Consider the following 17,345-nt stretch of genomic DNA (forward strand, 5'->3'; position numbering starts at 1 on the left):
TTATACATACATTATGTACATATGTGCAATATTGTCAGATGTCAGTGCATAAATTCATCATCAAAAATAATAACATGATTATATAAAAAAAAAAATATAATAAACTTACATAATTCGAATTAAAATTTGAAAAAAAAACTTAAATATTTTTATAATCCGTTAGAAAAAAAAAAAATAATTCAAACATTTTATAAGTCAGTGCACAACTGGGTATTGTCACGGACATTTGTTTTGTTATTAATATTCACTTACTACTATAATATTTAAGTCTTGTTTATACATTAACTTTAAATTATAAAAAAAAAAAAATCTTTCATCTTTAATATTGTTTTATAAAAAAATAAATAAATCTTATAATGCTAGACTATAACTAGATAATTATCTTAGAATAATTGTTTAAAAAAAGCTTAGCTTTTGACTTAGAATGTAGATAAAATATTTTTAATATATTAACTTTAATTTCTTTCCCATACATTTTTGATCACAGTTCCACTGTGGATTTGTATATAAAAACTGTGTAACAATAAAGCTGAAGTAAGGCATAACAATTAAAATTTAGTATAAAATAAATAATACTACATTCTGTCACACCAAACAAATATAACCTTTCATGTGCGTACTTAAATGATGATTACAGTTTCTATAACTTTTCCTTTGGCTGTCTTTTAAAAAAATAAACCAAATAATGTGAGGATACTAAGCTAAGATACTTCTTCATTATAATCCAATGTTATACTAAATCGTTTTCAGTAATTTTGCGATACGACCCACTATTTAAATCCAAATGCGATGTCACTTGATTTATTTCGGGTACACTATTTGCTGTTAATTCCTTTGTTTCAATTGTTAAATTCGACCCCACTGTTGAATTACTTCCATATGGAATATTTGTTAATTTAACTTCCAGTGGAAGGGGCTTGTCTTTGCTAGATGATCGAAGATCATAACCTTCTATATTAGTGGATGCTTTGATGACATCATTAGCGTGTGAAATATTTTTCTCTGATTTCTTTTCCATATCAGAGGTTGTTGTTGCGACGGTTGATGTACTAACTGGCATTGGTTCTTTAATGAAATATGGTTTGGGTCCGGGGAATCTTTCGGACCATTTGAATATGAGTGGATGTAGGAGTTTGTTGTCGTAACGATTTTCTTTGTCATCACGAGTGATATAGCTGACTATAACACCGATGACAACGGTTAGAACTGTTCCAAGGAAACTGTAGAACATGAAGCTGAGCGAGTATATTGAGTGCAGGAAAGTTCTGAAAATAAACAAAAATATAAATGTATGTAAGTAAATATTTTTAAGGTTCTTTAGTATATCTACCTAAAAATATATGTGAAGTAAGATGATGATAAAAACAATTGACTTTTACTTATTAAAGAATTGCAATTATATAAGCCTTGTTTTTTTTTTCTAATACTTAGTAGTTTCCCATTTTTAATTTTATATGCTAAACAAAAATAAAAACAAAAATTTAGTAACTACTGAGTTCCAAAAAAAAAAAAACAGGGCTATAAGCTAAGAGGAAAATCATGAGAACCTATACGCCAGACAAATTCATCCATTAGAGAGGATATTGAATGGTCAGCAAAGGTCAACTCGTGTGATTGATTACTCAAGAATAGTTAATATTAATAATATTTAAAAAAAAAGTTACACATACGCCACAGTGACCCTCTAAATTTTATCTCATTAACCACCGACTTAGTAGTGAAACAAGATGAAGTTAACTAATGTTGATAGCAGACTTTGTAGAGAACAAATCTCTCATGAGCCTCTGACTTCTAAAATAACCGAAGCAAAAAAGCGTAGAACGGTTTTTAACCACACTCAGAGAAAAAGAATAGTTATTTTGTAACTATTTGCGTAGATACAAAATAGTTGAAAATAACTATTAAATAATCATTTTTATCCAAATAACAAAACCCAAACTTGGATTTATGGTTTTCACATTGATTATTTAAATGAAATATCACTGTAGACCTTTTTTTTAGAGCGTTCAATTCTTTACAAAAATCTTTAATCTGCATGAAGAAGAAGAAGATAGGAATTTCACCCGTAATGTAAAAAATATAAAATAAAGTTAACTTTTTAAAGTAGTGAAACAACTTTGTAAATGCTTTTGATTACAAATCTCTCTTGTGTGAAAAAGAATTTTGAGAAAACAATATTTGAAAATAGTTAGAGTCGTTTTTTAAAACTAAATAATTTTTTATATATGTACATATGTATGTATGTATGTCCATACAAAAATTGCTTAAAATTATACAAAAAAAAGTTGGTATGCCAAAAACGATATTTCGAAATATTTCACTGACCCGTTTTCAAAAAATTGTTTTTTCAAAAAAAAAAAAATTAATATTTTTTAAAAATCCAAAAATGTGTGTTTTTTTTAATATTTTCTAAAATTTTAATTGATATTAAGGTAACTTAAACGCTTTTGTATAAAAATTCTATTTGATATGGGGTTTTTTTTTAATTCCAAAAGTTGGTTCTTATTTGTATCGGTATACCTACACAAAAATTTAATCAAAATCGTTAGAGTCTTTCTTGAAAAAAATTTCCTTTTCTATTTCCGTTATATATCGGGTACCGTTTCTATTATTTCTCCTCTAGGGAACTGCCCCAAGCTGTTAACTACGAAGTTTGAAGAAAATAGCTTTAGCCCTGATTTTTCAATCGTCAGTTAGACTATCAGAAGAATAAATGTCAATATAAAAAAAAAACTTTTATTTTTAGGAATAAGCCCTATCTGAGGTTTATCTGACTATTGAAAAATTGGCCCTAACTAGTTTAGGCTGTAGCTCGAGGTATAAACCCACCACTTTCTCGAGTTCGATTTTTTTTCGAATCCTTAACTTGCCTTTAGTACCTATATCGCAAGTAAAAATTCCTGTGTGATTCTTATGGCAAGTAAAAAAGTGCGATGCGGGCAATATATTTCATATTTTCAGTGACATAATTTGAGTTCGGTTCCGAGAAAAACAAAACCAATTTTTACTTGCGATATAGGTACTATATATCAAGTTATGCATTCGTACAAAAAAAAAGTTGAGATAACATTTTTCCATGACATTACGATGGTAGACAATGCCAAAAAAGTGGGTCCCGGAAGTCCGTCTGTCTGTCTGTCAGTCTGTCAGTCTGTCAGTCTGTCAGTCTGTCAGTCTGTCAGTCTGTCAGTCTGTCAGTCTGTCAGTCTGTCAGTCTGTCAGTCTGTCAGTCTGTCAGTCTGTCAGTCTGTCAGTCTGTCAGTCTGTCAGTCTGTCAGTCTGTCAGTCTGTCAGTCTGTCAGTCTGTCAGTCTGTCAGTCTGTCAGTCTGTCAGTCTGTCAGTCTGTCAGTCTGTCAGTCTGTCAGTCTGTCAGTCTGTCAGTCTGTCAGTCTGTCAGTCTGTCAGTCTGTCAGTCTGTCAGTCTGTCAGTCTGTCAGTCTGTCAGTCTGTCAGTCTGTCAGTCTGTCAGTCTGTCAGTCTGTCAGTCTGTCAGTCTGTCAGTCTGTCAGTCTGTCAGTCTGTCAGTCTGTCAGTCTGTCAGTCTGTCAGTCTGTCAGTCTGTCAGTCTGTCAGTCTGTCAGTCTGTCAGTCTGTCAGTCTGTCAGTCTGTCAGTCTGTCAGTCTGTCAGTCTGTCAGTCTGTCAGTCTGTCAGTCTGTCAGTCTGTCAGTCTGTCAGTCTGTCAGTCTGTCAGTCTGTCAGTCTGTCTGTCAGTCTGTTTCGTCTGTCTGTATAAGGAGCTACAACCTAAACGGATGGACCGATTAATGTCAAACTTGGTATGTAGCGTTATTCTGCGACTCTCCAGAGGGGTTTTTGGAATTAATTTTTTTGGACCAAAAATAACGGTACTTGTCATATACCGATTTTAGTAAAATTGAAATATCTCAAAAACGGCTCTAACGATTTTGTTTAAAAAATTCAAATGTTAGTTTTAAACTAAGGTCTATCTTTGAGTGAAAAATTTTTTTTTGAAAATCATTATTAACGGTACCTGCCATAGAATCGTTTTTTTCAAATCCGATTATCTCCGAAACTGCTTATTCGATTTCAACGAAACTTTTTGTGGAGAAGCATTTATATAATTTAAATATAAGCCAAAAATAAAATTTTGAAAAAAATAATTTTTGGATTTTTAAAAAAATTTTCGAAAACGGGACATTGAACTTTTTTGAAATTTTGTTTTTAGATGTTGATTAGTGATTGATTACCAAATGGCATACCAATTTTATTTTAAAACTTTTTTTCCAAAAAAATATTTATAAAAAATTAGTTTTTTAAAAAAACAGCTCTAACGATTATGAAAATTTTTTTTCTAAAAATGCATGTTAATATATCAATCAAAACTGCATACTTGTTTTGAAGGGCAATTTAATTTCAGATTTTATTTTATTTAAAAAAAAAAACGAATTTTGTTTTTTTTTCCAAATTTCTATATAAAAAGTCTTAAAAATTTAAGCAACTTTAACTCTAAGAGCAAGTTCGTGCGACCCAGTCGTGCATTTTATTTTTAAACGCCCTAGTCCACACAATGGGCTCTTTTCAAGTAAAGCACCATAAAGTTAAAAAGGGTTTTTTTTTTTAGACATTTGAACTTACTTTTCAATTTCTGGCACCGGTGTTGTACTGTAAGGGTATGCTGTATCATTTATCACCATCGGTTCTGTTTGAAGCAACCATAATGAATGAGGCTTTGAAATCTCTTGTGAAAATGTATGATTTGAACAACCCTTTAATAAATAAATATAATATTTGAAATATGCAGTTAATTTGTCTAAAAAAATATATATTACCTCTGTTGTTGTTGGTAACATTTCTTTTGTCTTGTCAATCGTTAAACCACCAAAAACAATCCATAGTACAATTATACTTGAACTAATCATACCAGCAGCTGCTCCCTATAATAATATAAAAACAAAAACATGTTATAATTAAGTTAAGATAGATTTCAATCTGTTATAAACTCACCTTCCAGTTAGCAACTGGCACTAACATAGCCAAAATGAAAACACCCAAAAGTGGTCCCGATGTTGCCGAAAAGGCCAACATTGATGATTCAATAACACCAGTTAGTAAGCCAACACAGAAGGCAACTCCCATTATTATGATGCCAAAAATTACTGTTACAACTTTAATTACACTCAATTGTTGCTTATCGGTTAGTCCTTTGAATTGTGGTAATTGAGATAAGAAATCTTCCCATAAAACAGTTGCAAGTGAATTCAAATTCGAAACGTTCATACTATTTTAATGAAATATAAAATTAGGCTAGGTTTTACCATGAGTGTTTTCTCGAACTTACCATAATGCTCCATTGAATAAAGTTGCCATAAATATTCCTAAAAATCCAGGAATAAATGCCATTTGATCTTCAACGAAAAATGGTAAGATTTCATCTTGTTTACCAATAAATCCTTCTTTCAAAGGATCACACATAGCATAGGTTGAATAAACAACCATTCCAGCGATCCAAGCCAGTGAGAAAAACATTATTATAATAGGAATGTTTGACATCATTGCTCTAAAAATGAACGATTTATTATAAAAGTTGTATAAATAATTATGTTGTTTAAGTTATACTTTTTAACATCCTTGATGGATTTTAAACTGACATAACGTTGCATGAAATTTTGTTGGCAACCAAATTGGGATAGCGAAACAAATAATTGTCCCAACCAGGCTGAAAATGTATCCACACGAACTGTCAAGTCTCCAGTGAAATTGAAGAACTGTAGACGACCTTAAAGAAAAAGAAAAAAAAAAACAATATTATAATTCATTCAAAATTTCAACTACAACTATTGGTAAAAACTATTTACTCATGTTACTGATAATTTCTCGGTTAATACTAGTGGCAAAAACTTCTTTAAGGTCTAAATGTTATTCTTTGTTACTGCTTTTAAAAAATATTGATATCTTTAAATGCTCTGATATTAATTTTTAAGGATCGTTAATTTTGTATGTAAATGGTAATTTTCTTCGAGAAATGTATGTAAACATACAGCCTTATTCATTAGAATCCAATAAATGGGTGAATAGTTATGCACTGCATAAGGATTTATGTAGTCACTATACAACTGCATAAATCCTTATTCATAAAAAAATTATCGATTCATTATATTTATATCGTGTTTATCTCAAAAAAATTAAACAAAAGGGGAATTTTTTACATTTACGCATAAGAACATCATAAAGGTATTTTTTCACGTTTTTTTTTAAAGTTTTATGAATAAAATTTTCGTGTGCAGAGGCATTATAAGGAGTGCGATTTATGCATTCACTATGACGCGTTTATGAATATGACTAATAGTGTTTAAAAAAAATTGAATTTCGCATTTTTTTGCTCTAAAAACTTACTTTTGAAATAACTTTTTAAACAGAACCTTGGATGTTTTTAAAATTGTTGGGTTTCGCATAAAAAATTTTATTACAATTACTAGAAAAAGAAAATATTAAAAACACGAAATTTAAAACTTTTGTGCATTCATACAGCGAACCAGAAGTGTATTTTTTAAATTTCAAATTAAAATAGAAAATGATAGTATCATGACAAAACAAAAAGCAAGATTCTTTTTGTTGGTTGCAAACTTCTAAGATTTTGTTTAGACTGCAATATCATCAGTTATCAAACCAGCAATAACCATACTCATTGACTTCGACTATCAATACCTCAACATTCGACTATCAAGAATACATTTAAAAACTTCATTTAATTCTCTACAAAGAAATTAAGTTTACTTTATTAAAAAAATGTTTTCTTACATTTGAGATCAATTTAGAAAATCTATGAAAATAGACATTTTTACGGTTTTTTAGAAAAGGAGCCGCTATTTTACTATGAGTGATAATATAAAATTGAGGCTTAATTATTGCAGCTTAATTAATCACTTTTTTATGAGAAAAATCAAATTCTTTTGAGTTTATTTGAACATTTTATTAATAAATATCGTTTAAGTTCTAGAAAAACAAATTTTATACCATTTTTGGATACTTTTTCTTTTTTTGAAAATTTTTGATTTTTCTTTCGTTTATCTAGAATTTAAACGATATTTATCAAAACAGAGATTGTTTTCTTCTTGTGGAAAATTATTATCCAAAACATCACAGTTTATATTGGCACTTGAGCATGAAAATCCAATCTGTGGAATTGAGTTCAACGGATTAAGAATACTTTTAAAGTGTTATTGTTTGGATTTTCTTGCTGAATAGTTTGAAAAATATGCAAGTTCTTTACATTGAAATACTTTATGAGGACTACTGTACAGTAATTATTCTTCTTTTGGCAAATATTGTATAAGCACTAGGGCGTTAGTTATTTAGGTTTTTTTCGAGAATCAAGTTCCTAAGTGGAAAAACTGTTTCTAAATAATAAAGAAAAAATCCCCTAATTTTTTCAGATTTTTATTTTGTCGCTAGATGGCGCCCCAAGAGGGTTAAAGTTTTTTCTCATTTAAAATAGGTATATATTGACTTATTAGGCCATTTTTTTTTAGATATAGCCTAAATGTAGAAATTTTTGATGAGGTTCTATTCTAAAACACCCTTTTCAAAAAGGTATAAACCATTTTTTTAGGACTAGGGGTTTAGTCAGGACATGCATGTCTTTTTTCGGTTTTATTTTATTTTTCATGCTACTAATATGCTTGTTTTAATAAAACAAGCTTGGTTTAATAAACCTAAACGAAAAAAGACATACATGTCCTGACTTAACCCCTAGTCCTAGAAAAATGGTATATACCTTTCTGAAAAGGGTGTTTAATATAGAATAGAATTTCATCAAAATTTTTTAAATTTGGTCTTAAAAAATGGCCTAATAAGTCAACATATACCTATTTCAAATGAGAAAAAACTTTAACCCTCTTGGGGCGCCATCTAGAGTCAAAATAAAAATCTGAAAAAATTAGGAGATTTTTTTTTTATTATTTAGAAACAGTTTTTCAACTTAGGAACTTGATTCAAAAATAACGAACGCCCTAATAAGCACTTAGAGCGCCAACAAAATTTTCGATAATCATTTTTAAAAAAATGTAATGTTACCGCTTAAGGAAACGCATTCGATTAATGCCGGCAGATTATTTTTGTATTCTGTAGAAGTGTTGATGTAAATATACCTGATTGCAATAATGGTTATAATCTGTTACCTCTCACGCAATTATCTGCTGCGAGGTCTCAGTCTAATTTAAAAACTATAGTCATGTTGATGTAGAATGTAAAAAAAATTTTAATGACTACACTACGGATTCGGACACGTGTTTTGTTTAGATTTTTAAAAATTTACTCACTACAAGGTAATGCAGAAATATCGTAGGCGAAAAACAAAATTATTAACATTTCTTCACAAATCCTATAGAGTCAGAACAATTTCGCTTTCAACCGACGGACAATGAAAGGCCAAACTCACCATTATCTCTATTTACTTCAAAAACATTAACTGGCCCTCCACTTGAATAGCTTCCCTTAATTATCACAGCAATTGTTAATGCAGCTATTGTAACTGTTTGTATCACATCAGCATTTATAGCAGCTTTAAGACCTCCCTGTAAAATATATTTTAAATGTAAATATCATTTTAGCAAAATTGTTAAAAAATCAACTAACCATTATAGTAAAGAATATGCAAATTATTGACATGGCTATTATCGATATCCAATATGGTATTCCAATAACTGTAGATAGTGCAATACTAGGTGTATAAATTGTAATACCAAGATTACAAATTTGTCTGACAACATATGTGCCAGATGCTAAACATCTTACTAATCGGCTTTTAAATCTAAAAAACAAAATGAAAACATAAATTAAAAACTTTTTCCTTTTGATTTTGAAAATAACAAAATTCTCACCTTAAATCTAAATACTGGTATACTGATGTTATTCCTAAATTAAAATAAACTGGTACAAAGACAAAACAAACAATTGGATAGGCATTTACCATGCCATACATTGTTTCCCACATTGCTGAACCACGATAAAATAATTCACTGGGATATCCTGGAAAATAATTTAAACCAAATTACAATAAAAATTGATATATTTGAAATTTGAAAAATTCTTACCCAATACTGATCTGATTCCCAAAGTGCCTCTTGCTATTGAAAGCATAATAGCAATCATAGAAACTCCACCCGTAGCGAATACATAATCAGCTTTACTGCGTTGTTTCTTTTTTCCAAAAATCCGTCCCCAAAGAGGCGCTAATATGGAAAAGGCTATAAATGCCACAAATGTCAGGTAGTCCCAACCCAAAGATTTAAAATCCTTAGCCATCTAAAATGATGCAAATAAATATAATTTTTTTTTTAATAAAATAAATAATTTATTATAAGTAATAAGATAAGAAAAAATTATTAGTATTAATCTTAGGTCTATTTTTCTAGTTTTTTTTTTTTTTAATGCGATTTCACCCTAGTTAAAGCTTTAACTTAGAGTTTAATTGTGCATTGTATTTTAAATCCCGGAATTAATTAAACTAATTAAGCAAGAATTTCTCAGGTAGGAACACTATTTAATTTCGCAAGTTTTTTTTTTATTTTTCCATTAATTTATTTTCAAAATATCTGCATGAACTAAAATATATCGCTGTTAAAATCTTAACTTTTAATACTCTTGTTATCGAACTTAAAATAATACAGTTTAAATAAATAGTTCGATAACAACTACAGTGTTACTCAATATTTGGAACTATTTTCTGAGGTTGAAAGGAAATGAAAATGATTTTATTAATAAATTTGATCCTAATTTTCCTCAAACTATGTAATTATAATGTTATTAAAAAAGTCGATAGCCTCGTTGTTATAATTTTACTTGAAAAACAATCTATTAAAAATTATTTAGTGTGAAAAACACAACTATTATTGGGTACTTCACGAGTTTTTGACACACATGCTATTGAAGTGAAAAATTAAAATAAATATTTAGCTAGTCAATATGTTTTATTTAGTAGATACCTATATTTAAGTAGTAAACTTATAAGAAATTGCACCGTACTAAATTTGTTGAGATTTTTTCGGAACTGATACCAATAAAAATTAGCCGACTTGTTGGCATAAATTATATGTGAGAGGAAAATGCTCTATAAAAAGAACAGGGATGAAAAAAAAAGCTTTCGAAGGGGTGAATTTTTAGCCCTATTGAACCTACAGAGCTGCTATTACCCTTTAATTATCTAGAAAATATTAAATTCACTACCCATTGCCTTGCAAGCAGAGTTTTTCTGGACGTCTGCGATGTACCACTGGGAGAGATGACAGATTCTTTGTACTGACGTCTTTCAAAAATCGTCATTTATCTGCGTTTATGTCCATGAATTTCTCAGGTAGGAAAAAAGAACGGTGTTAGTAAATGCACAATTTGGAAATAACTTAACGATGCCGTCCTTACCCTGAAACATGGCAGAATGACCAAAATTGATTACAATGCACCGTCAAGCTAGACTGAAATCTGAACTATTTAACGGATTTCAATTAAATTTGGCACAGATCTAAAGATTTGCCTTGACATGTTTTGTCAAATTTGGTTAAGAAAAAAAATTTTTTTTTAAGTCATTGAGATTTTACTATAATTTTAGGGTTTTGATGTTGCACTGAAAAAAAAAAGTTTTTTTTTCTTCTCTGAACGTTTTCTGTTGATTATGTATGATTGCATATTATAAACATTAAAAAGATACAAATACTCAAAAAGATATTATTAAGAAATTAGGCAGCATTTTCTTGAATTAAATCTGCGGTAGACTCAAAGGCGTATATATCATTCGGGCAGCTGAGGCAGTGCTCCGGGACCTCCAAAATTGCCAGAGCCCTACGAAAATAAAAAAAAAACTATAATTCAGCAACCAGACATTAAAGAAACTCTTCGGTTTCCTTTGTGAATAGAACTTAAAGAGATCTTTCTATTGATGTCTCACTCGTTGAAAATTTTTAAAAATTCATCTTTTCCGACAAGTCGTTTCCCTTAAATTTTTTTTCGAAAATCTGCAAAAAAATATATTTATAATATTTTTAATTTAATGCATTTACCTGTTCACTGTTAACTCATATATGTAAATCTAAACTTGTTTCGAGACTTTGGTTCCAAGTTACCTATTTGCCTCCAAAAATACAAAAAAAAATATTTTCATGCAAATAACTCAGCAACCAGAATTCCTTTTTTTATGTCTCACTTGACTAAGAGTACTTAATTTGTTTTTCCCCGGGGACCCAGCATTTCAGCGTACGCCTCTGGGTAGGCTTTATAATTCTAGGGCCTCAATATTTAGTCTTTTGAAAAAATCTGCATATAAGGCCCATACACCACACTTATTCACATGATAGTGCTTGCGAATATTTAAAGCTTTGCCGGTGATATAAAATGTTTTGTATAAAAAATGGTAAAAAGCTTGATGGAAGGAAAAAAAAAATTGTTTTTTTGTTTTTATAAAAACTAATTGCATTAAAAAAAACTCCAGCTTTTTTTCAATAAAATTTAATAAAATTTTATACAACGCTCGACCCAAGCGTTGACTTGGGGCACATGGCTCTCTTCAATTCCATCGGTCAATCGAGCGATAAGGAACTTCGGAAAAAGACATCTAAAAGTTTGTTGAAAATATGGATTGCGACTTCGATAACATTATTTTTACTCGCTCTATAGGGCAAGTATTGGTTTCGTGTAGAAAAAAAAATCGAGGTTTTAATCAAAACCAACATTACGATTATGGAGAAGATCAAAAAAGTGGTTTTCGTCATGCCGTCCGTCGGTCTGTGAGCCTGTGCGTCTGTAGGTCCATCTGTACATCGAGCTAGGGCCTAAACGGATGGATGGATTTGCTTGAAACTTGGTACAGATGATTTTTACATAATTCCCTAGACCCTTATTTTTTATTTTTTTAATATCTCCATTTTAACGCATATCTCCCATATAACGTTTTCGAGGTATTGTAAATTTCTCGAAAACGACTCTAATGATTTTAATCAAATTTGGTATACGTAATAGACTTATTGATTCTAAAAAAACTGCGTTTTTAGTTTTTCTCAAAAAATGCGGAGAACGGAAATATGGCGTTGCCGTTTTTCAAAAATTGACATATTTTTTAAGTTCATAAATTTCATCACAGCATAAGTCAATTTTATTCAAAATTTACAGACATCATTTTGAAGTATAAAATATAAAAAAAAATATTTTTGAAAAAAAAAAATTTGAATTTAATTTTTAAACTTTCGATTTTTTTTTTTGATTTTTTTTTCTCCACACTAAACAAAATCTTAAATTTCCAATAGATATTTAACATAAAGATACTGTGAACTACAAGAGCAAGTATGTGCGACCCAGTCGTACATTTTATTTAACTTTAAGAGCCTGTAAATCAGTACATAATGTGTTTAAAATTATTTTAAAATCATGAGCTCAAATAATCTAAAATTACTGAGACATAAAGAAAGGCTAGAAATGACTTTTTCCTAGTCTTTTTTTTTGTTAGATGTTTCAACTCTATCGGTTACCTTCTAACACTCTGAAGTGATTGAAACTGATTCCATACTTTTTTCACAGCTGTACTATCTTTTTAAAAAAATATGAATTTTTTTAAAGTCAAGTTAGTTATTTTAATTTTGTTTTTTTGTAAACTCAATAATGGCTGAGAGATAAAAGCACCTGCTTTCTAAAACCATGATTGTTTAATTTTTTTAAAGCTCAGTAAAATGCCATCATGTTTCAATAGAAAATCGCCTGCAGAGTAACCTATGAATATTTATATTCAGGAATGAAAAGAAAGCATACTGTTATTGAAGTTGATCACTGTGGCGTATGTGTACTTTCTTTTTCTTTTCAAAAATTGAAACGGTAATGTCATGATTGCTAAACAATTCATAAAAGACTGAAAATAGAATTCCTTGCACCAGAGTAGTAAACTTTTAATATAAAAAATATAAAATATTACAAGGGGTATCATTCATGATGACTAAACTTTAATTGACAATTCGAAATTTTTTTGTAATGAATTCCAACATCTCTTGTAAAGGGGAACTTTTCAGTTTCCCTCTAATATTTGTACAAAAAATTCTTTAATAAGAGCTCTTAAAGAATAGTAAATTATATAATAAATTCCCTCTTTAAATCAATTAATTTTAATTTTTTCCTAATTTTGCGGTTTGTTAAACCGCAAAATTCTTATTTTGTATACAAGATTATTAATTAATATAGAAGTGGCGCTTCAAAGTGTTCATTGAGAATTTTTGCATCAATAAATCATATGTGTAGGTATACGAACAAAATAAATAATTAATTGATATATTGATATGAATAAAATAAACATTTTGCTTAAAGATACCAATCATCACAAAAACAGAAGATACAAATAGATATACAAATATATACTATTGTTAATTAAAACATCAAATTATAGAACTTACTTTGTACTGGGAATTTCCGAGATGATTACTTCTTAATAAACAATTTGTACTTTAACTAATTACTTGTCTTATAGTCGCTTTCAAAGACTTTTTTAATTTAAACTTTATTAGTCAGCTTGTGTTTAAATAATATGATGTTCAGCTATTTATTAACCAGACTTTTGTTATTGATTTTGTTGTTGACCAGTTTTGTTTATCCTGTAATTATAGAAAAAAAAAAAAAACAAAATGTGTTAGATAGATCTATTATAGTATATTTAAGAGATAATTATAAAAAACTAAGAGGGTAAGCTAAGTAAAAAAAATTACTCACGAAGGTAATATAAAAAGATTAATTCAGTTCTTGACTTCGTGACTTCAAACAAAATAAATAAGGTAGTTTTAATTGATCACAGATCTTAAAAAATAATACCTTCAGAATAATAAAAACCAAAATATCTTTGCTTTTGAGACGAAAAAGAGGGATACATAATGATTGAACTACTTGTATAAATATATACAAGTACATTCGATGTTTAAGATCTAATGAGATGAAGAATCCGCAAGTTTGGCATCGCTGAAGCATAGAAAAGCATCTCAATTGGTCTAAGGTTATGCCCAATAAGCAACAAGCCATTTACCCCAGAATCAGTAGCCATTTTCACGGACGATTTCAAGATAGAAATTGGGATTGGTGCAGGGTTCTTTTTCGTTGAACATTAACTCTTCTAAACTATTTCCTCTGCGTAATATATCTTTATGGCCTTGTCCAGGAGGGTGCATAGCAACGGCTAATTTGAGCTTTAATTTGTAGGTCTTGAAAGATAATTTTCTGTGGTTTTTTTCATTTCGAAAAGCATGTTGGAGATGAATATTCCAAATCATGTTTATTATTTCTTGAAGGTATAAATAATTTGTACATGTAAAATCTAGTTTCTTCACTATAAAAAAAAAAAACTTGATTAACATGTTGACTGAGCATTCATATTCTAATTGGAAAGCTTTTTAAATAAATTACCAAGACCTGATATGTCATATAAGATAGATCTAAGCCTCTTAACAAATGAAGAACCCTATATAGAATTTGTGTATTGTTTATTTAAAAAGAAGAAATGTTGTTGGTATGATAAATTGATCGTGAAACAAATTTTCATGAATTAATATGCATATTCATGAATAATAAATATGTATTTTTTTTTTTAACTAAATAACATTTGAATATCAATACTGGTATGCCATGCACCTGCCTCAACTTCTAGTAAGTTATTCTTTAGTCTAGAATCTTTGAACCAATAAGAAACAAACCATTTAAAAAGTAGAATTTTTAAGATAAGAATTGAGCTTATCACTTAAAGTTTAAAATTACAAAAATATTTGCATAGTAGGTACACTATACTACAGGGCTGTGGCGACACTGTCAGGGCCTTTTCCTAAAATATGCCTAACAATTTTGCAATTTAAAACATCAAAAATAATTTTTTATAAACAGTAGGTACTGTATAACAAAAGCTCATGCTGAATTCTATGACTATCAGCGGCGGCCTTACCCATTGCGAGGCTCCGGGGGGAGGCAGGTCTTTGCGAGGTCCTTTGACCCTCTGGATAAGTAAGGTCTGGTTGTTTGGTTTGGTTATTTGTCATGTTTGACGAGTTGCATTAAAGTTTTTAAATATTTTATTTTGAAAGATTTACAAAATTAACACAAACAGAACTCATTTTTCTGCCCTTAATTTGTCTAAATTTGTCAGGGTGGGAAAGTTTTTATTCGCTCGTAAGTGCTCTTCTTCGAAAAATAGCACAATTGAGATTTTGACTAAACTCAGAACAAAAATAACACTGGTCAACAAAATTTGACTTTTTTTTTTGCCACAAGAACCAAAATATACTTTTCTAGTATTTTTTGGGGTGCTGAATCCGAATCTGAAGTCAGAAAAATTTGATTGGCCTCCGTTTTTGAAATATTACCGTTATAAAATGCTAAAAAACGTCATTTTGGCTGTTTTCGAGGTTCTGTTTTTATGTGGGGTAATTCATTATAAACAAATTTGTAACGGTTATTATAAGAACTGATATTCTACTTTCAAAAACTGTTTAAATTTTCCCGATGTCTCTTTTATTGCTCGAGATATCTTAAGTTTCAGTTAATAAGCCAAAGAGAAACTAAACTTAATTTAAAGATTAAGTCACTGGTCACAGAATGCCACAAGAACCAAAATATACTTTTCTGAAGGTTTTTGGGTTGCTGAGCTCGAATCCGCAATCAGAAAAATTCTATTAGCCTCCGTTCTTGAAATATAAATGTTATAAAAAAACCTTTATTTTGCAATTTATAACGGTAATATTTCAAGAACTAAGGCTAGTAAAATTTTTCTGATTGCGGATTCGAGCTCAATAACCCAAAAACCTTCAGAAAAGTATATTTTGGTTCATGTGGCAAAAAAAGTTTATTTTGGTTGGCCAGTGTTGTTTCTGATTCAAAGACCGCTATTTAAATTTTAAATATCTCGGGCAGTAAAGGAGATATCGGAAAGATTTACACATTTTTTGAAAGAATAAAATCAGTTCTTATAGCCACCGTTATAAATTTATTCATAATGTATTACCCCACATAAAAACATAACCTCGAAAGCAGCCAAAATGACGTTTTTTGACATTTTCTAACGGTAATATTTAAAAAACGGAGGCCAATAACAATTTTCTGACTTGAGATTCGAGTTCAGCACATCAAAAACTACTAGAAAAGTATATTTTAGTTGCTGTGGCAAAAACCTTGTTGACCAGTGTAATTAAATATATAACTAAATTGGGAAGTCTTAAATTGGTTGTGGAAAAATTGTAAACATCGATCTACCAAAAAATTTAAAAAAAAAAAAATTTTATTTTTCGTTATTATAAAAAAAAATCAAAATAAATTATTCATAAATAAAATGGCATCATTAAAAAAGTAAGAGTTTGTTTTGTAAGCAAAACATCCACTTTAGAAAAAGAACGCACCTGTGATATGCGTTGAAAATCGGTCTACAAGTGTTTTGAGGTGCGATATTCAAATACTTCATAAAACATTTTTCAATTATGCTCTGAATGAATGAACTAGATAACTAACCAAAATGGAACATAAATATTCAGGTGTGGAATTTTTTTTCATACTGCATACCTTTCGGTGTGGCCTTAAAGACCAAAAATCAAAAGGTTTAAATTAATGAAATCTATATTTTTAAAAATTTGTTTGGATTCCTTCGCGAGGCCCCTGCAAGAGCGACGCCCCGGGCGATTGCCCTATTCGCCTCCCCCTAAGGCCGCCATACTGATCTATATCACTGTTCGCGACTTGGATTTGGTCACATAAGACTTATCATAAGAAGGTTTTGATACATACTTGGTGAAAAATTTCAGTTTCTTACTCAAACATCAAGTAACAAAATTGAAACGTATTCAACTTTGAAAGACGAAATTTCTTACTAACCAACCAAATAAGTGGTGGGGGACGATATGGAGGGAAAAAACGGTAACGTCATATTTTTGTTATCCATATTTTGAAAGAAAATAAAAAATAATAAGGCAGTTTTATTGGAGTTACTTAAAAAATTAAGTACACCGAGTTCCTTCAAAATCGTTAGACCTTACTTCGAGAAAATTGTTTACTCGAAAAATGTGTATATAAAACAAAATTAAAACAAACCTTGGAAATCACAAAGAAATCATGTCTACCCGATTCCAACTAAATCCGTCAACCCGCTTGGGTTGTGGCTCAATGTACAGCGGACGCAGAGACAAACGGACGAACAGACTGACGCCGACGGACAAACCATCCCGAAGAATAGATGGGAATTTGAATTTTTCTTTTAAATTAAATTCAATTGACATAGATTTCAAAAATTGCACTTTTTGGTGAAAACTTGAAAAAATTCATGTTTTTTTTTCCTAATTAAAGTAAAATTGCGAGCGCCTCTAACTTAATTAAAAAAGTACAGCACTTGCAAA

The 17,345-nt window shown here is 29.8% G+C and overlaps 1 protein-coding gene across 3 annotated transcripts in view; it reads right to left on the reverse strand.

Annotated features, from left to right (window-relative positions):
- Nucleotides 1-399: 399 nt before the first annotated feature.
- LOC129913839 (sodium-coupled monocarboxylate transporter 1) overlaps nucleotides 400-17,345 on the reverse strand; it is a 34,783-nt gene continuing 17,837 nt past the window's right edge. For all 3 annotated transcript variants that reach the window (XM_055992743.1, XM_055992745.1, XM_055992744.1), the window contains 11 exons: nucleotides 13,386-13,583; nucleotides 9,057-9,267; nucleotides 8,844-8,991; nucleotides 8,599-8,773; nucleotides 8,402-8,537; nucleotides 5,581-5,740; nucleotides 5,303-5,521; nucleotides 4,969-5,242; nucleotides 4,794-4,898; nucleotides 4,600-4,730; nucleotides 400-1,265 (listed from right to left, as the gene is read on the reverse strand). In XM_055992743.1, coding sequence (XP_055848718.1) covers nucleotides 731-1,265; nucleotides 4,600-4,730; nucleotides 4,794-4,898; nucleotides 4,969-5,242; nucleotides 5,303-5,521; nucleotides 5,581-5,740; nucleotides 8,402-8,537; nucleotides 8,599-8,773; nucleotides 8,844-8,991; nucleotides 9,057-9,267 — 2,094 coding nt within the window. In that variant the 5' untranslated portion in view covers nucleotides 13,386-13,583 and the 3' untranslated portion in view covers nucleotides 400-730. The remainder of the gene's footprint in view (nucleotides 1,266-4,599; nucleotides 4,731-4,793; nucleotides 4,899-4,968; nucleotides 5,243-5,302; nucleotides 5,522-5,580; nucleotides 5,741-8,401; nucleotides 8,538-8,598; nucleotides 8,774-8,843; nucleotides 8,992-9,056; nucleotides 9,268-13,385; nucleotides 13,584-17,345) is intronic.

This window comes from Episyrphus balteatus, chromosome 3 (genome assembly GCF_945859705.1).
Source record: "Episyrphus balteatus chromosome 3, idEpiBalt1.1, whole genome shotgun sequence".
In the NCBI taxonomy this organism is placed as follows: domain Eukaryota; kingdom Metazoa; phylum Arthropoda; class Insecta; order Diptera; family Syrphidae; genus Episyrphus; species Episyrphus balteatus.